This window comes from Lepidochelys kempii, chromosome 10 (genome assembly GCF_965140285.1).
Source record: "Lepidochelys kempii isolate rLepKem1 chromosome 10, rLepKem1.hap1, whole genome shotgun sequence".
Taxonomy (NCBI): domain Eukaryota; kingdom Metazoa; phylum Chordata; order Testudines; family Cheloniidae; genus Lepidochelys; species Lepidochelys kempii.
The window spans coordinates 13,808,097-13,835,382 of record NC_136389.1 but is presented as its reverse complement, the minus strand read 5'-3'; the positions used below and the strand labels follow the sequence as shown (position 1 = coordinate 13,835,382).

General features: G+C 42.0%; 1 protein-coding gene across 3 annotated transcripts in view; it reads right to left on the bottom strand.

Annotated features, from left to right (window-relative positions):
• The window catches only part of PRKAR1B (protein kinase cAMP-dependent type I regulatory subunit beta), a 118,662-nt gene extending 91,376 nt beyond the window's left edge, over positions 1 to 27,286 (bottom strand). The window contains exons 1-4 of one of the 3 annotated variants that reach the window (XM_073362094.2): positions 26,982 to 27,282; positions 26,162 to 26,243; positions 25,402 to 25,585; positions 4,455 to 4,625 (exon numbers count right to left, since the gene is read on the bottom strand). In XM_073362094.2, coding sequence (XP_073218195.1) covers positions 4,455 to 4,625; positions 25,402 to 25,578 — 348 coding nt within the window. In that variant the 5' untranslated portion in view covers positions 25,579 to 25,585; positions 26,162 to 26,243; positions 26,982 to 27,282. Of the gene's footprint in view, positions 1 to 4,454; positions 4,626 to 25,401; positions 25,586 to 26,161; positions 26,244 to 26,981 lie in introns of all 3 variants that reach the window. The other 2 variants (XM_073362095.2, XM_073362093.2) reach the window with 2 other exon arrangements.

The window sequence follows — 27,286 nt, the reverse complement described above, 5'->3', positions numbered from 1 at the left end:
AGAAATAAGTGAGGAGGGGAGATATGCTTCCATAAGGACTTTCCTCCCCTCAAAAGGGATGAGCTTTATTTTGCTTAGTTTAGAATCTATTTGACCCCACAGAGGCTGTGAGTGAGAGGCAGCCTAAAAAGAATGAACGTCTTCTTTTTGTTTTTCCTTTCAAACTGCGCAGGGAAAAATCCCAAGAGACGAGAGTGAGAGCAGGCCGTGGGCTTGGGGTTTTTATTGTTGGTTTTTTCCTAACCCCCCTTTAATTTAGGCAGAAGTAAGCCATTTTCCCAATGTGAGAAAGGGTTGTTTTCGGCTGTTCGTCCCTTCCCTTATTAATCTGGCAGGGAAGGGATCTTGATTAGGCCAGAGGGCCATATTGCCAACCCAGACAGAAGAAGGTTATTTCCAGTGAGGGGACTGGTGCATGACAACCCTCTTGCAGTGTCGAACAAAGAACAACCCTAGAATTATTTTAAGGAAAAGGGCCATTGTCTATAATGGAATGCTAAACTATAGTATACGGTTTAGCCCCTAGGTGGCACTATGTGTAAAATACCTTATTTAAACAAGCTTCTGCCGTAGCTGGCAGAGAATTAAAGGATCTTATGATGAACACATCTGGTCTGTATGAGCAAGCTCTGTAGCCAGTCCATATCTGGTACAGAAGAATGTGACAGTCACCTTGGTAAAGGCTCAAAGGCTGAATTCTATCTTCACCAGCACACCTCCCATTGATTTCCTCTACTCAAAGGTGTAGGGAAGTCAATGGAAGCGCATATACTTATCAGAAGGCAACATTTCACCTTCACTTGAGTAGAGATTCGGAATTCCTAATATCAAAATAAGAGTTAGACAAAACTTAGCTCAGTATGAGAAAAGCTCAGAGCTTATTGTTAGTGTCCTACCCTGCCAGAGAAACACTGGTGTGAGTTCCAGTCCTGGTCTCTTGCTGCATGATTCTAGAGAGGGTTGAAACATCCTGGATGTTCCACATGTCATTTTCTCCTTTCATATCTGCATTGTAGGTGGCTCTATCACGCATACTTCTGCAACATCCTGAGTAGATTCATGTGCTGATGCCACCAAAGAAAGTATTCCAACACAACCTCCGAGTTCTTTATTTCTTAGCATTACAAATAACCTGGTAGGAAAATAGCCCCCTAGAATATTATTTAAACACAATCTGCTTCTAAGAAATTAAAAGCATATCATCTCTATGCAGAACACAAAAAATAATCTGTACTGTCTTCGAGCTTTGCAGCAACTGCCTGTCAAGCTCCATTGCCAGCCTGTACCGACATCATTGTTGACCGAAGGAAGCAAACAAAGTTGTGTTCATTTCAGGTTCAGTTAGGAACATAAGAAAACAATCCCAAGGAATATGGAGGAACACTTCCACTGATCTTCAGAAGAGCTGGATTGGGCCCGTAATGAGCAGAGAGACATTTTGCGGTGGGTTTTAAAGTTTCTAAAGGAGAGATTAAGAACTGTGGAGAGAAGATACTAAGTAGTTGAAAGTGCCTTTTAAAGTGTCATGAAAATGCTTTTTTTAAACAGTGCCATGTATTAACAGTTTAACTATAGAGTTTTTAAAAATGTACTGGGTAGTTGCCAGCATTATGTGATTTAAATGCTGGGAGAATACTCTTCTCTAATTGGCTTTAGGCTGAAAGCTCTCCCAGGTGTCTGTTTCTTGTGAGGGAAGATGCAATAGCGGTCAGCGAGCTCATGCCACAAGAGGATGACAAAGGCATGCACACTCATGAACAGAAAAAAATACTCCACCCAAAAATAATGGTTGTCAAAATGTATTCCTATAAAATAAACTCTTTTTGGTGGAAGAGCTACTTCAGGCATTGGAGCAACAGCTGTTACGCTCCCCCCCCCCCCCCATTGCTGGGGGTAACTGTTAGCCAGTATTTGTTGGTGAAGAAAGAAAATCCTTCCACCCACTGACACCAGATGCCTACAATAATGTTGACACCCAAAAGCAATGAAGTTAATGAAACAGTTGCACATGTGTAAATTGGCATTCATGGGCCAATCCTGGAAAGGGAGCCATGCAGCCTATGTGGATCCACTGCAGGATAGCAAATATTCATGTTAATTTTTAACAAGTTAATATTTCTAATTAAAAATATTACCATACTATGTATTATAGGACAACATTTTTAGAGAGCTCAGAAACCACAGCTAGGGCTAGATCTTCTACAGAGCTCAGCACACTGGGTGCTCAGCTATTCTGAAAATTTGGCAATAAATGTCACAATAGGAGATGCTGGTGCAGAGCTGTTTTGTACACCTGCACCCAACTCTGGGGACTGAACACTTGAAAATCTGGCCCATAATGTCCAGTATTTCTGGTGTCACTTATTGATTCATCTAAGATATGCAAAGCTTCTGCAAAGCCAAGTTTCATACTTTATGAATCTCTAATGTAAAATTAGAAAAACCTGAAGATGAATGTGGGAAGTCTAATTAGATAATGAAAGACCTCATCTAATGAAGATAAAAATAAATCCATGCCAGTGATCTAAGAGTTGACCTACATGCTCAGAAATAATCTGCCCAACACCTTCAAAAGATGAGCCTGGGGACTAAAAAACATGGATTTAACAGAGACACAAGTTTTATGGCCCATTCCAACAATTTGTAACGCACTCTTCTGCCTACCACACCTCCTTTGCAAACGTGTTTAAGTGCCCACTTCATTTTAAGTGGTCTCCTATAACATGTGCGAACTCCTTATGCTTAACAATCTGTCCCACCTTGTATTTATTTTGCGTTACATTGATGACATCTTCACCATCTGGACCCATGGAAAAGAAGCCCTTGAGGAATTCCACCATGATTTCAACAATTTCCATCCCACCATCAACCTCAGCCTAGACCAATCCACACAAGCGGTCCATTTCCTGGATACTACTGTGCTAATAAGCGATGGTCACATAAACACCACCCTATACCGGAAACCTACTGACCGCTATACTTACCTACATGCCTCCAGCTTCCATCCAGGACATACCACGCGATCCATTGTCTACAGCCAAGCTCTAAGATACAACCGCATTTGCTCCAATCCTTCAGACAGAGACAAACACCTACAAGATCTCTATCAAGCATTCTTAGAACTACAATACTCACCTGCTGAAGTGAAAAAACAGATTGACAGAGCCAGAAGAGTACCCAGAAGTCACCTACTACAGGACAGGCCCAACAAAGAAAATAACAGAATGCCACTCGCTGTCACCTTCAGCCCCCAACTAAAACCTCTCCAGCGCATCATCAAAGATTTACAACCTATCCTGAAAAATGATCCCTCACTCTCACAGATCTTGGGAGACAGACCAGTCCTCGCTTACAGACAGCCTCCCAAACTGAAGCAAATACTCACCAGCAACCACACACCACACAACAAAAACACTAACCCGGGAACCTATCCTTGCAACAAAGCCCGATGCCAACTCTGTCCTCATATTTATTCAAGTGACACCATATAGGACCTAATCACATTAGCCACGCCAGCAGGGACTCGTTCACCTGCACATCTACCAAGGTGATATATGCCATCATGCGCCAGCAATGCCCCTCTGCCATGTACATTGGCCAAACCGGACAGTCTCTACGCAAAAGAATAAATGGACACAAATCTGACATCAGGAATCATAACATTCAAAAACCGGTAGGAGAACACTTCAACCTCTCTGGCCACTCAGTAACAGACTTAAGGGTGGCAACTTTGCAACAGAAAAGCTTCAAGTGGTTGGAATGGAAAGGGAAGGGGTGGGAAGAGGCGGGCCAGGGGCGGGGCCTCACAGAAGTGGTGGAATAAGGGCGGGGCTGCGGCAGTGGGGGGCCGTGGTTAGCGGTGCGGCCCTCAGGCTAATGTACTAGTCCTCATGTGGCCCTCATGGTCATTTGCATTTGAGACCCCTGATTTATACCCTGAGGTGCTTCCATTGGGAATTTTCCCAGCAAACTGACCGAAACAGGAGCATTAGTGTGGTAAAATGTATCCACCTTTTCATGAAAGCTTTGCAGGGCACTGATCTCGTTGTCTTATATGAGCCTGTAAATTGCCATGCACATCTCATGGCACTCTGAAATAATGGCTGGAGGGGAATTTAAGATTATGATGGGTCTAAAGCCTATGTCTGTTAATGGGAAGATGAATAAAAGTCCATGCTCTTGGGACCACCTGCCAAAGATTAAACACATTTAATTTTATAAACATAAATTGATTTGCTTGAAAGAGCCCTGTGAAATAGAGTCCAGGGCTTCCACAGACTGTAAACTTCTAGTTCTTGCTTCGTTTATTCTTAATTTGTGCTTGGCATTTCTTCAGAAGAAGTGGCAATATAAAATGACCCAACCATTGCAACTGATGTTTTACAGAGTAAAATGCAAACAGATCACTTGATTGTAACATACACTTCAGAATCAAATAGATGCTAATACGTTACCTTTCTAACATAAGAAACTGCATCTTCCTCAGTGTACACCTCAGCACTGACACCTCCCCTTCTGCGTCGAGCTTTCACCACCGGGTTTGGAGGAGGAGGAGAAATCTCATCATCATGAGAATCTGACTGGGAATTAGATTTCTGCCGAGCCAATATTTGTTTGCATTCTTCCTGTAAGTGAAAAGAAGACACAGATGCATTTTCCCTTCATAGCTATGTAGCTGCCACCCTAAATAAAACTTGGTATATTTCTTTTTGGTAACTCAGAGCAATTTATTCATTTCTACATCTTAATCAATGTTTTTACATTTGTGAACTTTTGTGTTTTCTGATGAAGGACAATTAAACACTAGTGAACCGTAGGAAGGAAAACCAGCCAACATAATCTGCATGTGATGGGGTACACAAATCCAACACTGGGCTGGAAGGGGTGAAAGGACATTACTGAGCCTTGGTAGCCCCGCCTCTCTAGCCCTGCAGGGCATGCTCCAACTGGAGAAAGGGTTGAAAAGGAAGGAACCCAGCTCAGAAGGAGGGAGGCTGGGGAGGAGGACAGACCTGCCCTGAAGTTCCTGACAAGGGCACTGGAGAAGCCTCCCTGAGGGAATAAGGCCATATGAATGTAAGCTGAGAGAGGAAAGCAGCAGTAGAAAGTGACCCAGGGAGGGTAACTCAGAGGACACCTTAGGATCCAGACACTGTTTACTCTCCTACGGCCCTGGGTCGAAACCTGGTGGAGTGAACAGCCTAGGTTGCCAACTCTGACTGAAGCTATTCCAGGACATTTTTTTCTCCTCAACATAACATCGCATCATTTTCCTAAAATATCCTATTAAAATCTCCCAGATTGCTTTCAATAGTCACCGGGAGGTCAATGTCGATTCCCGGAGACTCCAGGCCAATCCTGGAGGGTTGTAACCCTAGGCTTGGGCTAGTCTATCTCTGCCATGTTACAAGAGGGACCCAAACCACCTGCCCCCTGCCGCACTTCTGATTAAAGGAGGACCAAAACTGCAAGACCTATCCATCAGGAGATAGGGTGACCAGGTGTCCGGTTTTCAATCAGAACACCCAGTCGAAAAGGGATCCTGGCGGCTCTGGTCAGCACCACTGAGCGGGCTGTTAAAAGTGCGGTTGGCGGTGCTGCGGCACTAAGGCAGGATAGTCCTTACCTGTCCTGGCTGGCTCCACGCTGCACCCCAGAAGCAGCCAGCAGATCTGGCTCCTAAGCGGGGGGCCAGAGGGCTCCGCACACTGCCACCACCCCAAGCACCGGGTTTGAACTCCCATTGGCCGGTTTGCGGCCAATGGGAGCTGGGGGGGCCGTGCCTGCAGGCGAGAGCAGCACGTGGAGCCTCCTGGGTCCTGGCTCCCCCTAGGACCCAGACCTGCTGGCTGCTTCAAGGGCACGCATAGTGTGGTGCCAGAACAGGCAGGCAGCCTGCCTTAGTCCCCATGCTACACTGCTGACCAGGAGGTGCCCGAGGTAAGCCCATACCCCAACTCCGATCCCCAACCTCCTTCCCCAGCCCTGAGCTCCCCCCAAAACCTGGAGCACCCTCCTGCACTCCAAACCCCTCATCCCTGGCCCCACTCCAGAGCCTGCACCTCCAGCCCAGAGCCCTCACCCCCTCCCACACTCCATTCCCCACCCTCACTCCAAATCCCTCGGCCCCACTTCCCAGCCTGGAGCCCAAACCCCATATCCCCAGCCCCACCCCAGAGCATGCACCCACAGCCAGAGCCCTCACCCCCTCCTACACCCCATCTTCCTGCCCCAGCCCAGAGCCTCCTCCCATACCCTGAACCCCTCATTTCTGGCCCCACTCTGTAGCCTGCACCGCCAGTTAGAGCCCTCATCCCCTCCCGCACCCCAACCCTCTGCCCCAGCCCAGTGAAAGTAAGTGAGGGTGGGGGAGAGCGAGCCACTAAGGGAGGGGGAATGTAGTGAGTGGGGAGGTGGGGCCTCTGGGAAGGGGTGGGGCCTCAGGGAAAGGGTAGGGCTAGGGTGTTTGGTTTTGTGTGATTAGAAAGTTGGCAACCCTACCAGGAGGTGACACTGGGTTTGCTATCCACTAGGCCACCTAATCCATTAAGGACACTATTACACTGCATAATGCATAAGAAAGTGCCATAGTACTAGACCTGACCCTGTCTCTCATACCAATTATCCACCAAGGTATCTTCATTGCTTTCAATGGTTTAAATATTGCTGTGGGAAGAGACAGAGACCTACTATCACTTACGTTCCAAAATCTTTTTTTTTTTCAGTTGATCTTTAGAAGCTTTGAATTTCCCATGGGAAGATACTCATGGAGGAGTGAGTAAAAGAACAGACTTTGTCATGACTATGTTTCTCTTAATAAAAGAGTCTAAATCAAAAGCCACACATTAATCACATCACTGTACCTCTGCAAGAAGCTCTGTTCCAGGTTTCCCACAACCAGAACACAGCAAAAATGCTGGCTGACCTTTTTCAAGAGGTTGCATATTCTGGAATCTCCACTGCTGGGGGCCAATTCTAATCTCACTCCTGATTTATAACAGTGTAAGCAACTCCCCTGAAGTCAATGGAGTTACATCCATGTAAAAACTGAATAAATGAGATCTGAGTCAGTCCCTGGAGGACAATGAAAATTGATGGCTGGTTTAGTGCCAGCTGGCCAAAAGAAAGGCTGTGTTCCAAATTGCCACTCCTGGAAAACAATATAGAAAACCAAGGGGAATCCCTGAAAGAGGGACTAACAGGGGAGAGAAACAGTATGGGGGAAAAGTCCTGGGAGTTACAAATGTGTGTGGCAGTGAATGGTGTTTATCAAATTGTATCATGATCCACTGAATTTGTTTAACTTCCCCAGAATTTAACTTAACAAAACTACTTTCACAGTAGCACTCAAAGTCCCCAGTAAGATTAGTGCCTCATTGTGCTAGATGGTGATACCAAAAAACAGCCCCTGCCTTACCCACATTCCTATCTAATTTGCGTGTAATACATGGAGGGAGTGGAGGAGGAAGGATGAGGGTACCAGTGATAGTCATGTGATTAATTAACATCTTAACCAGTTGGTTTTGTTCACACAGGAAATGAGTTATGGTTAGCTCATCAGGTATGACACCAGAAAAGAGTGTGCTACATAAAATGTGTCCTGTTTTACTGGCACATGTCCACAACTTTAAAGCTTGTAAGAAAAACAGATGATTAATACATGGTTTGCCATCGATGTTTATGAATGTCTGACAAATCCAGCTATGCTGCTTATCAAAAAGTACCTTTTACATCAAACCTGATTGTATTGCTGGTGCCTGAGTTAAGGCACAAATTAGTAAGTCTCAAGCTGCATCATTCAAAATGACAGCTCCCAGCACATCCTTGTTTTGGTCAAAGATAATTTTTAAGATCTAGACTACTGAATTTTTCTGGAGACCAACAGAGAAATACAACTTATGGGCTGACGAAACGCTTGATTCCACAACATGCCAAGTGTGCTCCTGTGGGTGACGAGCTCCCTTTATTATTTGGAATCCAAGGCACTACTGCAAGACCCATTGTGTTAGGTGCTGTACATGCACAGAACGAACTGATTTTATGGGACTATTCACCACCTTGCAAAATAGAGCTCCAAGGTACTGAAAATGTCTGCAATTCTATCTCAAACTATAAATCATGCAGTTAGAGGATGGCTAGACTGGATTTTCATACAGTCTCAGAACGGTGAATCATACATAACATTCACACCAGATTCCTCCCCACGACACACACAGTAAGTGTCTGGATGCACCGTTGTATTGAGCAGAAGTATGCAGCGACAGCAAAGCAAACATTCTTAAAGAACATACAAAAGTTCTGTGCATCAAAAATTTTAATTAATACCTGTTTACCAACATCAAACTGATATATTTTTGAAGAATTTCAAATATTAATAACCCATACTGTGTTTTTAACTTCATGTAGTTCTCCAGTTGTATAGTAAACTCTGTTCATTGGTGGCCAAAACTATATACAGTTTCTCCAGACACCTGATTGCAAACCTATAAATCCATCCTCCTTCTAAGACAATATTCTGCTAGTAACACTTTAATTCTGAAAGTACAATAAAAGGTACACTATTAAAACCAGATAGTCAGGTAAATAATTATATAACGTTACTTTGCACTTAACATTGTCTTTTCATACATGGCATATATTAATACAGAAAATGATTTATTTGCAATATCTGAATATATGCTTTCTCTTGTTTTTTTGTATATTGTATAATAGGCATTTGTGAAGAATTAATAACTAATATGTCCCCTAGTCCAGTACAGATTCATAAAAGGTAAAAGGCTTAGTGAGGTAAAACAATATCACAATCCACACACCTCTTAAACCCAAATACAGTATAAAACAAAAAATATTAAATAATTATAAAAGTGAGTTACCATATGATTCATTTTAAAAAGAAGTCTCTTCACTACAAACTCTCTTTATATAAGCAGCAGACAGTTGACTGGTTGGCTTTTCCATGTGCCGTTATTTGTAGTCTAGGTATGCTTTCCATTACTGAACTCAAGAGTGCTTTTTGAAAACAAAAGCATACACTGTGTCCAGGGTATTGCTCTCAAATAGCCATCTTCCTTATATCCTGGGGTAAAACTACATAAACAGAGCAAATATTCTGAAGGAAGAACAGACTCTCTTAAGATTAGTTCAAACACTGATCATCAGACATAGCTTGCTATGAATGCTTGTACAGAACTCACTTTCAAGTAAACACCTCACCATTCTTTTGTTGGCATGACAACGGGCTTTCTCACTCTCTGTTGGAATGGCACAGAGAATTCACAACAGCAGGGAAATCATATTTCCAATTTAAAATGATAGTCTATGGAGAAAATAGGCATACAGACCAGACCACTGTATATCAGGTGGTAGTATTGGATCAAATCCAATAGCAAGTGCCTTATTTTCTTGACTTTTACACTAGTAACTGAACTGACTTCAGTGGAATTACTCCAAACTTACACTGGGGTAGTAAGAGGAGCCTTGGGCCTGAAATGTGTAAAGCCACTACTATAATGGAACCACATCAACACGCCCAGAAGTTACAAATCCACATCACTGCCTTACAATAATATAAACCATTTCATCTACAAGGAGTGTGATCCTGCTGCCACCAAAATCATTTGGGTCCTGATCAAATACCATAAAATTCAAGGCAGTCCATAGTATTGCCAGCAAATTCAAAGGGAGTTTGACTGTGAACTTGGAGTACTGCAGTTAGCAGCTTTGGTGCACGTAGGATTAGGACAAAAATTGGAAAGGAAACAAGAAATGTCATCCTTGCCTAGAATTTAAAAAAATAAAAATGTAAATGTCTGCAGTGGCCTGTGTATCTAACGTATGTATGACTGTAGCTAAGGAACTTGTCCTGGGAGACTTTGGAGCATGACACAAAAGAATTTAGTGTGCTGACCTCAAAGTAATAGGTCACTTAGTCTCTGATTAGTGTTTTCATAGGGTATGACACTGAGCATGAAAATGAGCCATGGTCACAATGCTGAACAAGTGTTTGAGTTAGTCTCTTTCTTTCATACTTCAGTTCAAGAGTATGTTTCCTAACCCATAGACTCTCTTCTTTCTGAGTTGGTACATTTTCAAGGAGAAATTCATTTTCAGTAGTTCCTCCTCCTGTATCAGCTTTTTATGCTCAGTCATTGTCTGAAAACTCAATGTGAAAGCATAGAGACCTATGACACTTGACAAGGTCCAAATCACTGTATAGCTTTATAATAACATCCAGAAAGACTTTAAAAAGCAAAGCTGGCCATTAAGTTTCATTAAGTGATTTCCACTTTGCTCCCCACACGTTATTCACTTTGTTCTAAAACTGCCACCCACACAGAGTGCTGTCCTACTGAAATATTTTCTCGTTTTCCAAGTTTAGTCCTCAAGAAAGTTTCCTAATTGATGGCCCTGAAGTCTGTGTCCTGTTTATCCACAGACAATGTACAACACTGTTAATGACTGAGCAACCTTCCTGATTTTTTGCCCCCAGAACTGACCTGGAGTGATCACCACGAGGGAGGAGAAAGTAATTCAGTTTTCATGACCATTCAGTTCTTGCTAGAGACTGCCACCTGGAATTATAAAGATTAGAACTGCAAAAGATTTATTAGCTCAAACTATTCCACTTTGCAGGCAGTGCCGGATTGATCTCTTCAGTATGGGACTCATTCCAAGCCCATTGAAGCTGATGGAAATTTTGGAGTTCTCTACCCCATTCCTCTGACTCTGCAGTCCTCACATCTCTGACTGCTTTTCTGTCAACTCCTCACAGATGTCCCCGTTCCATCTACATCTCAACAGGGAGAAAAATGAACTTCTTATCTTCCCATCCAATCCTGTCATCATCACCATAGACAACTCCACTATCTGCCCCATCATATGGGCTCGCAACTTCAATGGGGCTTTTTGACCCAATCCTCAGCATTGCCCCACCTACATCCAGGCTGTTAAATGCTGTCATTTCTTCTTCTATGGCATCTCTGAAATCTGTCTTTTAATAACCACCCCCTACCACTAATGTCCTTATCCATTTCTTAGGCTATGTCTACACTACAGCCTATGTCGGCAGAATTTATGTTGCTCAGGAGTGTGAATAAACCACCCCCCTGAGTGATATAAGTTACACCGACACAAGTGTTTGTGTGCATACTGCTATGTCAGCAAGAGAGCATCTCCCACCAACATAGCTTCTGCCGCTTGTGAAGATGATTTTATTATTCAGACAAGAGAGAGCTCTCCCGTCGGCAGAGCGTCTTCACCAGATGCATTGCAGAGGCGCAGCTGTACCAATACAATGATCTAAGCACAATACTATTGCCAAAACATTCCTCTCTTCTTTGACTCTGCCTACATCCCGTTCATCTTCGAATCCCTTCACTGGCTCGAATCTCTCTTACCTCCTGTATCGCATTAAAACTTGTCTTCCACTTCAATGCCTTGCAGAATCTCATTCCATCACCAGCAATGCCCTAGTTTCTTATATATACGTCACTATAAAGTAGCAAGGTTACGTTACAAAACACAGAAGGTATTTTCAATGTTTAAAAGCTCATGTTACCAAACAGAGAGAACTGTAGCCAAAGGTTCTGCTTTTAAAATCCAAGCCAAGCATGCATTTGTATATATATCTAGTATGTGAAGAAAAAATCACCTAAATCTGCTTTGCTTCTAATAGCTAAACATCACTTCAGATTGAACTGTAAGGATATTTTGCTGTGCTTTTCAGCAACATCAATGCTTCTGCATGAAAGTTTTCAACTTTGCCAATATTACAGGATGTACAATGCCAAATCCACAGCTGTTTACTTACAGCCAGATTCTGTTATTCTCATTTATACTGGGGAATACTTTAATCCACAAGTAACTCCATTGAACTCAGCAAGACTATCCGAGGAATAAGGATTTATTTAGTGTAAGGGTGGCAGAAACTGGCCCTTAGAGCACAGGAAATAAAAACGATTATTTCTGTGAGGTAAATCATGAGGGTGCCTCAAAAACTCTTATTTGTGGTATCACTCCTCAGTTATCCATGTTCCCTGACATCTCACTGTTCTCCCCCAACATACTTCTGATGTATTTAGAGTGCTTTAGTAAATGACAGAGGTACCAAAAAGATGTGGTTCTGATCTGACAACAATGCAAATCAAATTGGAATCCTGAAAAATCAGTTCCTAAATTTCTTTGCTTGTGTTTACTGATTAAATGATACTGCTGAAAAGAGAAGACTAATAAATGGAGAGGAAAAAAACAAAATTATGGATAGCAAATGACACATGAAGTCTGTGACACTACTTCCTGGAAACTCATCAGGCTTAGAAACAAATTTATTTTTCATGTTCTGTAGATAATCTCCATCGCCAAGTCCCTGTGGCATTTCAGAATGTTTTAGAAACAAAATTACATAATAAATTACTATCATGTATTATTTATATAGCATTCACATACAGACACTAGGTATGTGGGGGATGGGATGCAAGAAAAGTAAGTGATAACTTCACCATTTGCTTTAAGAACATCTCAGTAGTTCCACAGGTTGTGTTTAGTTTCTCTCTGATTCACTATAATCTCATGGTGTAGAGGGAAGGGAGCTGGGGTTAAATGGCTTTTTGGATTAAGTGAATTCTCTGAAGGGATTTAAAGTAGGAGGGTGTTGGCCCACAGTAGGCTAGGTTGAGGATTCATGGATAGTAGGCCATATGGAAGAAGACATAAAGATGGGAGATGGATCAGTAAAAAGAGAGTAATTAGTAAAGGTGCTAGGGCACCTTAAATGGGGCCAGGGTTGAGACATAAGAGGTAAGAGCAGGCACAGAAAGCAGAGTAGATTTGTTCTTCATCAATATCCTTTTATCACTAATATTTACCCAGAAAGGCTGCAACAAGATTTTGCAACAGACCTTTCTTTTAAAATGTCACTGATCAAAACCGACATAATTTGGTGCCAAGTGTCTTTAAGATTTTTCCTTTGAAAAATCCAGATTTACTTTTTTTTTTTAAAGCACAACTGCCATAAGCTTCTGGTGCTGCTCTAAATGCTATTCTTATAGCTAAACAATATTCCTCCAGAGTAGATTTGATGTTGATGAACCAGAAAAAAAGTTTTCTTTTTTGTTCTTACACAGACTCAGTGCTTGAAAGTGAGCAAGTGCCTATTAGAGGCACCGAGTGGACACAGTTAGTTATATTTCTGGGTGGGAATTCAAGACGGGGGTATTTTTTGTAATTTTAAGAGGAACTCCTAGATATTAAAACTGTCCCTTGTTGCTGCTGACATCACCTGGCAGAATGGTTACAGAAATATTGTTAAAAAGCACTTGATAGTGTCTGTTTACTTTAAAACCAAACTCCCTCAGTCTTGCCCAGTCTCTTACACATGTTTCAAGGTAGATCCAATTTATACCAATTTTACATTTCCATTTTATTTGCTATTATTTCTATCTCCCATGCACTTTATTTAGAGTGGTTAATATGGGCAAAGCTGTTTGACACAGCTTTAATAGCCTGATCCAGACTTTCCCCAAAGCATCTTCTACAACTAGAAGAAAATGAAATAAAGTAATTTAGAAATTAGGTTAGTGCCCTTGAGTAAAGACACAATGACCTTTTGGCCATGACTAAACTAGCTGCAGCCTTACTTAAAAGGCTCTTGGGAAGCCTTGCCCACCACACTGACAGAGAAAGGATATGGGGAAAGAGAATTTAACATGCATCACAGGAGAAAGGACTGGAATCTTTCATCTGTCTGCATCCTAAACTTTGACCTTACATGACAAGTCGGTATTATATAGTCAAACACATTTCACATGCAACAGCAAACCAAATTAGTGAAAGAACAGCTAAGTCATGTAAAGTAACAGTACCAGATCCTTGACAAGAAAAATCAGCATAGCTCTAGCACCAGTGACTTCAATAAGAGGAGAGTTCGACCAACAAAGAACTCTTTTGAAATTAATTATCACAAGCAGCAGGCAGATCAACCACTGAAGTAGAATAAAGACTGAACTGCTCTTGTACCAAGATAAATCTACACTAGGAATCCCTGATCAGTTTTTAAGCAATCATGTAACGCTTTTACCAGTGGTATAAACTCTAGCATAAACCTAGCATACGGATTTTTGCCACTATAACATCTAACCATGGCTGTAAAAATACCTTTGCCCAGTCTATGCCAGAGCTTATACTGGAGCTAAAATATGGGTTTGAGGTTCCCTAATGTATACAAGACCCTAGATGTGGTCTCTCTAAAACAATGGGGGGGGGCATTGTGAGTGCTTGCACCACTTCTGCCTTTGCTATAGATAAATAGAAGACATCAGTCTCCAAGAATGTCCGTTATAAACATTAAAAATCTCATCCACTACTTAGGGCAAACTAGGCCTGCATTGAATCTTCATGCTTATGCAATTCCCACAGATTTTTCTGTATGCTCTTCAGTTTCAGCTTTCACTTAAAAAAAACAGAAGCTTTTAGCTGTTCTGAATGCAAAAATAGGTGTCTCAATGTAAATCAGACTACTGCCATTTTACTGAGACTGCAACAAGACCGAATGAAGTAATAGCACCAAGAGAGGTGTGAACTTGCCCTATAAATTTTAACAATGGTATGTTTGCATTTAAACAATTTCAAGCAGACTATGAGCCAACAGCTGACTTCCCTCTGAAGTACCTGGCATTGGCCATTCTCAGAAGACAGGATTCTGGGCTAGATGGACCTTTGGTCTGACCCAGTATGGCCGTTCTTATGTTCTTATTACTTTAATTTGAGTATGAATGACTCTCGTCAGAGCCATGGTGTCATAAATATAAAGGGAAGGGTAAACCCCTTTAAAATCCCTCCTGGCCAGAGGAAAAATCCTCTCACCTGTAAAGGGTTAAGAAGCTAAAGGTAACCTCGCTGGCACCTGACCAAAATGACCAATGAGGAGACAAGATACTTTCAAAAGCTGGGAGGAGGGAGAGAAACAAAGGGTCTGTGACTTCCGTTTTTGCCGGGGATAGACCAGGAATGGAGTCTTAGAACTTTTAGTAAGTAATCTAGCTAGGTATGTGTTAGATTATGATTTCTTTAAATGGCTGAGAAAAGAATTGTGCTGAATAGAATGACTATTTCTGTCTGTGTGTCTTTTTTGTAACTTAAGGTTTTGCCTAGAGGGATTTTCTAAGTTTTGAATCTAATTACCCTGTAAGGTATCTACCATCCTGATTTTACAGGGGTGATTCCTTTACTTCTATTTACTTCAATTTCTATTAAAAGTCTTCTTGTAAGAAAACTGAATGCTTTTTCAATGAAGTCAAGGGTTTGGGTCTGTGGTCACCTATGCAAATTGGTGAGGATTTTTACCAAACCTTTCCCAGGAAGTGGGGTGCAAGGGTTGGGAGGATTTTGGGGGGAAAGATGTGTCCAAACTACGTTTCCCAGTAAACCCAGTTAGAGTTTGGTGGTGGCAGTGGATATTCCAAGGACAAAGGATAAAATTAATTTGTACCTTGGGGAAGTTTTAACCTAAGCTGGTAAAAATAAGCTTAGGAGGTTTTCATGCAGGTCCCCACATCTGTACCCTAGAGTTCAGAGTGGGGGAGGAACCTTGACACATGGACATTTCTGAACTGATGTTTGTGCCCTTAAAATGCTTATTTTGAGGCACTTTAGTTTAGGTAGAATTTTGTATACTTGAGAAATGAGTGAAGAGCAGCTTATCTGTTGAAGAATTAACCAAAAATATTGCTGTAGCTTTTCTCCACATATAAATTACCCCAAACAACAGTGGTGTTACTCCTTATCGAGCTAGCCAACCCCCAATCCAGTTTTCCACTAGAAATTAAATCACTAGGGCCATTGAATAGGGAAGATGTTGAAAATACTATTGTGCTGATGCTGAAAAATAATTAAAAACCCAAAATGAAAGCACTACACTTGAAGAGAGCTGGGTCACATGAGGTTGTAAACCCCTTTCAAAACAGCAGAGACCACTGCAGGAAGCAGGAGCTGGCAAGGTATTTAAACAAGCCTTAAAATTCTATCGCAATCTGATGAAATTCTGCTCCTGGACAATGACAGATCCAGCACTTCTTTTGGACTTCATTACCTTAATTCAGCAAGATTCTTTACTCATGTGCTTCAAGTTACTTATGTGCTTGTCTCATTGAAGTCAATGTTTTTTGAAAGTCAATGGGACTACTCATGCTTAAAGATAGGCATGTGCTCAAGTACCTTTCTGTATTAAGGCTTTAAATCACCTGATAATCAGAAACTAAAAGCAAAGGATACATCTAGACAAAGTAAGGGCAGATAATGAGCAACTTTCCCTCAGAGTCTGCCAATAAATTCCAGTCCAGCAATTCCCCACTTTGAGAATTGGGAAGGTATTGTCATATGGACAAATGAAAACTAAGACAGGGAGTTAAGTGATGCTCTAATTTATTTCTGACACATGGTTCTTAAGAGCACAATTTCAGAGATTCAGGTTTCCCTAATGAGTAAAATAAGTTACTAAAACACATCACTCCTGTGTTTAAAAAAATCTAGGTTAAGGGGTTTAAAAATACAAAAATTTCCAGTCTAAACCATGTTTTTCGAGGCAGCCTGTTTGCCCTGTCTACCCAATCTATCAAGTTCTTATACTGGTGACCAGCACCGTAGTGTCTCTGTGCCTCTCACAGTTCAGAAGATATCATAATATTCCTCTAATACTTCATCAGGTAGGAAAATCTGCTCAATTTTTTGAGGGTGGTTGGGGAGGGGGTTTGGAGCATGTGTGTATGAGCAATATTGCGGGAAAGCTAACTTGACAGAATGAGCTGTACACTTAGTTCTGAATGCAGGGACGTTAACAGTCATCCTGGGAGTGAGTTTCATTGTTTTCATCTGGTTCCTGTGAAAGTTCTGTCTACTGGGCTCAAGAGGCTCCCCACTACTGGCTGAAAACCTTATTGCTACAGAGGAATGTAGCTATTATGAGAGGTCACGGCTACAGAAAGATGGTCTGACACTTGGGTAGCTAGGTCCCTGGGTGTATGAGCATTTATTATCAAGCTAATATTTTAACAGCTGTGCATCAGTTTACTACTGACTTTATTTCAGCAAATCTCAGCCCTGTGTTAATAGTAAACTTGATATGGTTTGGTTCCTTCTCTTTCTAGGCAGGAGATATGTGTGCAATTATCTGGGGATCACCAGATGGAGCAAGTACAGATAATCCTATTCTATTCTATACAGATAATCCTATGCGTTCTATTACTTAATAGGTAAAGATTGGGGAAAATCCTGTATTGCTATTGGAAAACAGTGTTCTCAGAAGCTGTTCCATACACTGGTAAAGTGACCAGACTAATTTCATAGGTGTAGAGCTGCTGCTTACAGTGATGCTTGAAAACACTGGGCCTGATCATACAATATGTTGAGCATCTCATATGTTGAGGCACTGAGTGCTCTCCTCTCCCACCAAAGTCAGCAGAAATTGAGGGCAACTCATCACCTGACAGGGGGTCCTCAGGACCCCACGAAACTGGCCCCGTGATATAATAATCAACCCCGCTCAGGCATCTGTTTATTTAAAACTAACGATTATTAAGAAGCTCATCTCCCTGTACTGTCTATTGGAGAAGAGGATTTGGCTAGTAGGGTATGAGAGAGTTCGGAGTCTACTGCTGCTTTCTGGGTGGGATGTTTCAGCCCCTTAATTGGCATTTGGCCAATATATTACCATGTATTTCATTTTCTTTCTGTGTACATGTGCTGAAGGAATTTGTTGATGGGCATACCTTATAAATGGAAAAGTAAAGTTGCTAATAATAAAATTCAATATAGTCTCTTTGCGAAGTGAGAGGTCTAAATATGATAATTGGCCAAAGACACCAAATTAAATGGTTCCTGAAGGCTAAAATACAATAATGTATTGCACCATTTTAGAGCTTTCTATTTCCCCACTTTATACAGGCACTAAAAGGTTCATTGGGGTTGTGGTGTGGGGAAAGAATCACAATTTGCTGACGAACCAGCCAAATAACTAAAATCTCCTGGTAGAGATGAGTGAATCATCCCTAAATATATCCATCTTCCCTTAAAAGAGCCATTTTACTGTCTCAGAAATGCGGTCCAGCTGAGCTGTCCATGGAGTATGGTAATGCTCTGCAAGGAGACTGAAGAAAGGCAAATTCTTTAGTCTTAACTACTCCAGCTTTTCGTTTTTCTCAGCCTCCAGTGCTATTCTGAGTTTGCTCTTCCCCAGTGTCTGGTTCTCTCTTATCCACTGCAGCAGGTGGTTGAGGGTTACGAGTCCAATCTAACTCCCTTTTACGTCACTGGGAGACTTTCCATTGACTTTAACAGGAGCTCGATAAGGAAGTCAACAATAATACAACCAATATGTATTGCTTTACTTAACAGAGACCTCCTCTCTCCTTGTGTGATATTGCCACAGTAGCAATCAGCTGACATGCTCAAACTTGAGCCCCCTCAATTTAAAACAGAGTGTGTTGTGCAGTGACTATCCATATTCTAAATTATGCAAGGTAACAAAAGGGCAACTCAGTCAGCTATATAAAATTGTTTATAAAAGCAAGAAAAGTTGGAGACAAATATTGGTACAAACTGGATTCACCTAAATCCTAATCATATCTAAAAAGAAAGCCCCAAAGTTCCTGCAGCTGCCCCCCTCTAAGTGTGTCATTTTCCTCCCCACCTTGTTTCCCCTTTCTTCTCTTTTTTCCCCCTTCTGTTTAACAAAAGCCTTGCTGAGCCAGACAAGATAACTCCATCCTTTGCAACATTGCTGTAAGTCTGACCAAAAAGGCAAGCTAAAAGCAATGCCTTTAAACAGCCTGTGTCAGCTGACTCGGGCGATGGGTCTGTAAAACTGCAGTGTAGATGTTTGGGCTCAGGCTTCAGCCCAAACTCTGGGACCCCTCAAGGTGGGGAGGGTCCCAGAGCCCACGCTCCAGCCCAAGCCCGAATGTTACAGAGCAATTTTACAGCCCCGCACCCCAAGCCCTGCAAGCCAAATCAGCTGACATGGGCCAGCCTCTGGTGTTTAATTGCAGTGTGTAGACATACCCAGAGTGGCTGATAAGATAGTATGCTCTGCCTGCCATCTCCAGCAGCTAGGATACAAGCAAGAATGAACATTAGAGACAGAGACTAGGTTCTCTTTTGCTATCCTTTCTTTCTCTCTTGGTGTGTGTGTGTGCTTGGTTTTGTCCTAAAGGAAACCAGATACGTTAATTATTTCTCTTTTCCACAAAAAGGACAAGGTAATACCATCTAAAAAGTCCATCAAGCAGAGGTATCCCCCTATAAAAGGTTCTATATTGCTAAAGAGAATGGGAATAAGGGAAATTGTTCAAATGAAAACCTTAATTAATTCTTTAAGTTCCAAATGCTTTAATTGTTTTCTGTCTTTTTTTGTGTGTTCAACAAAAGGTTAAAGATTTTTAATGGCAGTTGTTACAATGTGAATAAACCAGCAATAACTCTCCATGGAACCCCAGACCACGCTTAATGGTTTAATGTTATAACAGTAAATAAGGGTTTTATTAACATTTTATCCTTTGTTGGGCAAGGGATATTGCCTTAGCAACACTATAGATGTGTTTTCTATGATTAATCATTGGCTTAGACAATTGCACCTTTGATCCAACAGACCCAGGATTTGTTTACATTCCAGGCATGCTGCAAAGTCCACTTTTTCTTCCCTTGGGCATTTGGGGAGGAGGTGGCTTGGAAGAAATGGACTGTTTGGGGCTGTACTTGTTAAGGGTTACAGAGTAGCAGCCGTGTTAGTCTGTATTCACAAAAAGAAAAGGAGGACTAGTGGCACCTTAGAGACTAACCAATTTATTTGAGCATAAGCTTTTGGGAGCTACAGCTCACTAGCTCACGAAAGCTTATGCTCAAATAAATTGGTTAATCTCTAAGGTGCCACTAGTCCTCCTTTTCTTTTTGTTAAGGGTTAGGCTATTTTGTTCTGGTTTGTGAAAACTCTATCTGTAAACTACTGATGTTCAAGGTCCCACATTTTTTTTAAGCCCACTGCCTTCTCATTCAGATCTTTTGTTAAGAACCATCATCAATCCGTGCTGTGCCGAAGTCTTTGTTAAAGAAGAAAGTAATCTTAATGTCACTCTGGCCTTCCCCTCACAATCCCTCCTTAATGTTTTGTCACCCATTGCATTGTGTCCTTCGATATTTGTTTATAAACTCCTTGGGGCAGGAATAATCTTGACTTACCTGTATTGCTAGGCACCTGTCTCACTTTGGAGCAATATAAAATAGTAAATAAGGTAAGAGCTGATGTAGTATGTTTAAGACAGCAGGACCTGGCTGTATTTAATGAACAGAAACAGATGTACTAATGATTCCCAGCAATTATTCTTAAATTCCTATATTCTGGAATTGCTACGGTTAGTAAATCAAGTTTGTGTCAATAACACCTCCTAATCAATAACATTGAAGGCAGGCTGGTCTCTGAAAAATTATGGCCTGTAAGCATCAAGCTGACAACAGGCATTTTTTTCTCTCCTTACCTTTTGCCCAGACCTGACAGTAAATGACTGGTATAGATTTAGATATCAAACTTTAATCAGTTGCAGAAGGCATTGATTTGTGATCTTACCCAGGTATGATCCTCTTGAACCAACAGACCTCATCCGGCTAATACTTGTTCCTTTGTCATTCGTGAGACTATACCTATTTGTGTTTGCACGATAGGGCCACGTGTGATGCATGATTATTGGACTATATTATGTTTTCTTGAGTTTAATCTCTAGTTTAATTATGCAGTTTAAGATATGTAATGAGATCATTAGCATAATAATACAAACTGTATTTTTCAGTCTCCTGGATGTAACTTCACTGCAGTCAGTAGGGCTGCACCAAGAATTAATTTGACACTGTGGATTTATCTTAATACATTTTCTAATGAGCTCCAGTTTTTAAATGTTTGAAAAAATACCTCTCATCTGAACCCAAAATTTCTCAAGTGAATTTTGGAGAATATGTCCTGGCATTCAAGGCTATTGCCATTTCTAGTGAAACAAAGTTAGATTTTCCATTAACTTTAGAAATTTGGAAAATGAACTAAAATATCCAATTTTTTGAAAATAACTCTTAGATCAAATGTTTTAAGCAAAGTCTTAAACCCAAAGATTTTCACTGCTCTCCCTAAGCAAGAGAAAATATTGTATGAACAGTCATATTTGGTGTTAGCTCAAACTCTGATGGCAATTGTCGAGCTCCTTATTCGGCAAACACAAGGTATATTAAAATTGTCTTGGCACACTTGCCTGTAATAATAGTGTCAGTAGGTATTAAAAACAGGATAGAAGGTTTCTGAAGCAATTCTCTTGACTTTTGTTTACAAATTATAAATCGCCCCATCACAAGCCATCAAAGTGCAGGATTCACCAGTTTTGCACTCTTGGGTCCTGATTCAGCATGTGATGCCAAGAGCCCATATGGAACCTCACTACTTCAGTGGGGTTCCACATGAGGACAGGGATGCACTTGTGCACATGGCAGGGCTGAGGATTTTATGTTGCTAGCAACATATTGGATCTGATCATCCTAAATGCTTCTACTCACTGAGGGGCCACACAGCTCAGTTGGATCTAGGATGATTGCACAGAAAAGAGGGGAGTCCTGCCTCCACAGCACCATCATACTGTTGCCCCTGTGAGTTTAGAGCTCAGCAAGCTGGGTACGGTTGTGAGGACCACTCTCCCATGGCATTGGTTCACCCCATCAATCCCAAACAATTGACCTAGTCAACCTTATCCTACACTGGAAGACCCTCAATGATGTGAGCCCGTTTCCCCTCAAGGACGTCTTTGATCGAGGGAGTCATGCTGCTAGACAGAGACTAACCACTATTTGAAAGCTGTTGGTTTCCAGGGATGTCCCAAGATCTGTAGATTCAGGGGGCTCAGTGTTTAAAGTGGTCTGAAAAAAGTGGGGAGCTTATCATAAGCTGGGATCAGCAGCTTTGGAAAGACATTGCTTAAAGTGCACCCCTCAGCAACCCAGCTCAATTATTTTATTTTTTGGCCAGGTCTACAACCCTTTGGGACTCCAGCCAACTTTAAGCACTGCAGGGTCTGACTCCCCTGACTGTTCCCTAGGAGTTAAGACAAACATTGCCTCCTTCCACTGTCAACATGAAATTCACAGAATTTCCTGTCCTGGTTGGTTTTTTCCTCACATAACAGGTGATCTAGCCCCTAATCTCATTCAGCTTTCAAAACACTGGAAAGTTTTCACTGGTTTGTATGGGGGCAAGTTGTTTGCCTCCTGGTCTATATACTACTATGAAGCATTATCCACTGCTCTCTCCTGAAATAGTAAAAACCTAAGTGAAAACAATGTAAGTTCTCTGGGCAGGGACAATGTAAATTCTAATTCTGTGTACAGCATCTAACACAATGGAGCCATGATCCCTTGCAACTGCAATTCAAATAAATAATCCCATTAGCCAAGGAGACTAATAATAAAATACTGAAATAATACGGACTAGCGTGGCACATTTTAAGAAAGCGTTTTGCAAAAGTATGATGCACGTCGCCCTCACACTAGCTACAAAGTTCAGAAGATGTGTACATTACAATAGGTAAGTCTCTACCAATACATAGCAAGGTGGAGGAACCAGAATTGGTTTCATTGTACTGAAGTGGAGCTCAGTTTTCAGAAGTTTAGAAAAAACTGTTTTGATGTGAATTTTGTCTTTTTTGTGATATATGTGCCACAGCTAATGACCTTGGTGGTCCACTCAGAGTGTTACCCCCCCCATAACATGGTGTATACTCTAAGTTGTTTCCAACAGTATACAAATATTGGGTTTTTTTATTTTAAAACAACCTGAAGCAAATACACTCCAGCAACCACACAACGCACAACAAAAACACTAACCCAGGAACCTATCCTTGCAGCAAAGCCCGTTGCCAACTCTGTCCACATATCTATTCAAGGGACATCATCATAGGACCTAATCACATCAGCCACACTATCAGAGGCTCGTTCACCTGCACATCCACCAACATGATATATGCCAACATATGTCAGCAATGCCCCTCTGCCATGTACATTGGCCAACAACAAAAACTTCAAAAACAGACTCCAACAGGAAACAGCAGAACTGGAATTAATCTGCAAACTGGACACCATTAAATTAGGCTTGAATAAAGAGTGGGAGTGGATGAGTCATTACACTAACTAAAAACTATTTCCCCTGCTAATTTTCCCCCTACTGTTACTCACACCTTCTTGTCAACTGTTTGAAATGGGCCATCCTGATTATCACTACAAACGTTTTTTTTCTCCTGCTAATAGCCCACCTTAATCGATTGCTCTCTTTAGAGCTGGCATGGCACCCCCGTTTTTTCATGTTCTCTCTCTCTCTCTCTCTCTCTATATATATATATCTTCCTACTGTATTTTCCACTACATGCATCTGATGAAGTGGGCTTTAGCCCACGAAAGCTTATTCTCAAATAAATATGTTAATCTCTAAGGTGCCACAAGTACTCCTCGTTCTTTCTGCTGATACAGACTAACACGGCTACCACTCTGAAACCTATCATACAAACAATGCATGCACAACATATAGTACATAGGCTGCATTTGCAGCCAACTGATTATTATATTTCTTGTTCTGTGCATATTTTTTTCTTTTTAACCTAAAATTCCACATTTACAATAAAAATACTTTTAAAAATGAAGTCAAGTTGCAACCACATCTAACTTAGACCATGATCCTGCAAAGATTTACACACTTACTTTATGCACGCAAATAGTCCCACTAGGACTCTTAGGCTTAAAGTTAAGCATATGTGTAAGTCTTTGCAGGAGTGAGGCCTTGTACAGTTAAAGATCCAGAGCCTCATACTTCCTTCTGCATCTATGCTTGGAGGGAATCCTGTCTCCACAGAGGAGAAAGTTCTTTGCTACATGCTTCCCCTCTTCCTTCTCATGCCAAGATAGCTTCTGGGAAGCTCTGTCGGGTTCCAGCTGAGGATGTGTTTATCAGTGCTGCTTTTCCCCACAAAGGGCAGTTGCCTTTTATGGGGATTTAGGGCCAAGTCTGCCTGTGACCACCTTATGAAGGCCTCATCAGGGGGTAACTGTCTACTCCAGGTGGCTGATTAGTAAATGAGCACCTGGACCTAATAAAGATTATCCAAGCTTAGTTAAAGGAAAACTCTAAATGGAGACAGGAAGCTCTAGTAGGGAGGAGCTCCCTGAAGACGGCTGAGCAGAGAGCCTAGAGGGTGAGCTGTCTGTGGAATCCATCAGAATGGGGAACCTGTAAGAGGTGCTCTTAGAGAGGGGAGCCTTGTAGGAAGAGAGATGCAGTCAGCAGGTATCCTAGAGGACCTGGTCTCAGTCAGGGTCTCCTAGACAGTGGCCGGAGGCTTTGCCAGGCAGGGATCACCTGCTATCCCTGGGGAAGAGTCACAGTGGACTAACCTCCCCTCACTCCAGAGAAGGCTCTTACTCTGGTAGGAGCAAGAGTCCTAACTCCAGAGGCAAAGACTGGAACTGAGAAAATCCTTGAGGAAGAGCCTGGGTAAAGATGAGCACTAGACTCAGGTGAGAGACAGATAGGCTAAGAATGACCCAGTCCTACAGCTGAGATGTTGGGGTGAAAGTTTTGTTTATACTCTGTACTGGCTTTTCTGTTAATAAATGAAACCCTCCACAAGAAGGTGCTTCTTAGCATCCAACTGTCTGTTTGGACTTCTTGATTCCTCTGGGCATGAGAAAAATCAAGTAAGGGTTCATCTATAACACTATGCCTGTCTGTAAGTGGGCACACCAGATCAGCCTAGCATGATGACATGCCTCTACACTGTGCAAAATGCCTTTTCAGAGCAGTCAAAGTATAGACAGTCCCTATAAGCACCACTCCTGCGGTACTTGTGCTCTCCAGTATGGACAGGAGTCAGTGTAGTCAAGTAGCAGATTGGCCTCTGCGCATTTCCTGAGATCTACACAGAACTTGGAGATTCCATGATGGAGGTAAGGAATCTCCTGACATTGGAATGAATAGGAAGAACCCACACATTGCTCTGCTGTGCAGGTCCTTCTGATGGAAGGGGAGAACAGGGCCCTGTATGTTATAATGCTATAAATTTTTGTAACTCTCTGGATCAATTTTACCAGTCAGTGTGAGTGTCCTTGCAATCTGAGGAGAAATTATAACCCTTATCCCACAAAAAGAAGTTGTGCATGATATCAGATATTGCACTGCACATATGCAAACAAAAGTTTTTCTCTTAGGAGCTTTTTTAAAAGGATAACTACTAAAGCAGAATGCTAAGAAAAGATTGCACCCAAATATATGAAACTTTAAGAACATCCTTTGCATTCATACACTTGGAAACTGAAAATAGAAGCCACATGAAAGCCACTGACCTTTTCTAATTTTTCAAAATGTTCTCTGAGGAACTTCATTGGCCGGTCTGGTTTTGCTATGCAAAGGTTTACAATGCACTCTTTCAAAATCTGTTGGATGTTATGCTTCTGAACATAGAGTTCACATCCCTTCAGGCTCTCATCTTCTTCCACATTGCAGGAGGAAGAAGCAGCCATCTTCAGGCTTGTAAACAGAAAACAAACGTAGGTAAGAAAATGGTGCAATTAAGATATCAAAGAGAATTCCTGAAGTCTTTTGTCAAAGCAATTTGACAGAACTAAGGTATTTTAATATTGTACATCTTCTCTTCACAAGCTAACAATTCAGCACATGTCAATGTCGTGGCACTTCACACGCAAATATTGAATCATGTCATCTCTACAAAAGCAACATACCAAGAATTACAAAAAGAGCATTCAAATTATTAGACATTCTTCAACATTTGAAAACAATGGTGCAATAAATCATGCACAATATGAGTTTTAAAGATATCTGCTAAATAACAATTTAGACTAATGTCCCTATCGGTATACAAATGGAGTCTAGATCCCTCTCTTCAGGGTGCTAGATTTCTGTAGAAGATGGAGGGGCATCTGTCTCTAGTAAAATACTTTAATACTCTTTTTTTTAAATATATATGGGGCAGAGGAGTTTGGTGATGAAGGAAAAACATGTTTGATTCCTCCAATTAATGTGTGTTCACCCAGTACAAATTAAAAGGACATATGTTTGTGGTCTTTTCGATCTATATTAACTTACTTATATCAGAAGATCATTTAAGTTTCATCACATCTTCTCAATTCCCATCATCAGAGCATCTTTTGAGGTTTGCTTTCAACCCCTAGGAATGTTTCAGGAGGGGACAATTTCAAACAAGAGGGATTTTTTTTTTTTTTTACAGAAAAACAATAGATGAGATGCTTAAATGCTCCCTTGGAACAAAAACGACACAGCAAAATCCTTCATCACAAGAGCCAGATGCTCTTATAAACCTGGCTCAAAATGAATCCGAAACGAGACAATTCTCCCTCCACCTAACTGAAACTTGGGCTAAGGTTGGGGATTATGTCTTAAAACAGATTTGGAGGGAAACCCCTTCCTCCCAAGAATCCATTTCAAAGCAGTTTTTAAAGCGTCTCCCTCCAGTGGGAGAGAATTTAGCTGTGTGTTTTACAATGAAGTGGGAGAAATTTCATGCTGGACTGGGATTTGTTTTCGGCTAGGGGTGTAGGAAAGGGGGCATCTCCTCTCCTTTCAATTGTCCCAGTGCGGGAGACGATATCCCCCCCCCCCCCCATCAGAGCATCTCCCAGCCTTTGTGAAGGGCACCATGTGGGGGTGAATAAGGGGGGAGAGAATAAGCAGCCCCCTCCCCTGCTTCCACTAGCACCAGGCTGTGTGCTGAAATAAACCCATTGTTGCTGGGGAGCAGCTCCAAAGCCTGGGGATGGGGGAGGGATGGAGAGGGAAAGGGGCTGTCAACGCCGGAGAGGAAGGAGGACGGAAGGGTGCCAAACCAGGCTAGGGGACAAGAGGAGCCGTGGGGAAAGGATGTGGAGTGAGAGGGCCATATAAATACCTGAGTGGCTGGAGCAGTGACAGCAGCAGCTCTCCTCTCTCTTCCCTTACGCGGGGGGGGTCCTGTTATTCCGCAGCGCGGCCGCCTCCTCCTCCTTCCCTGGCTGCTGCTACCTTTCCTCTCCCTGGGCAGCCGTGGACGGGCTCCAGCTGAGGGGGCCCCTTCACCGCCCTGCCCCCCACCCCCACCCCCCGCCGACCCCAGAGAGCTCGCCTGCAAAGCGTCCGGGCGCTGCAGCAGCTCCCCGGCAGGAAGTCCCGTCTGCTGTCACTCACGCGGAAGCGCAGCCTCCCTCACCAGGCAAA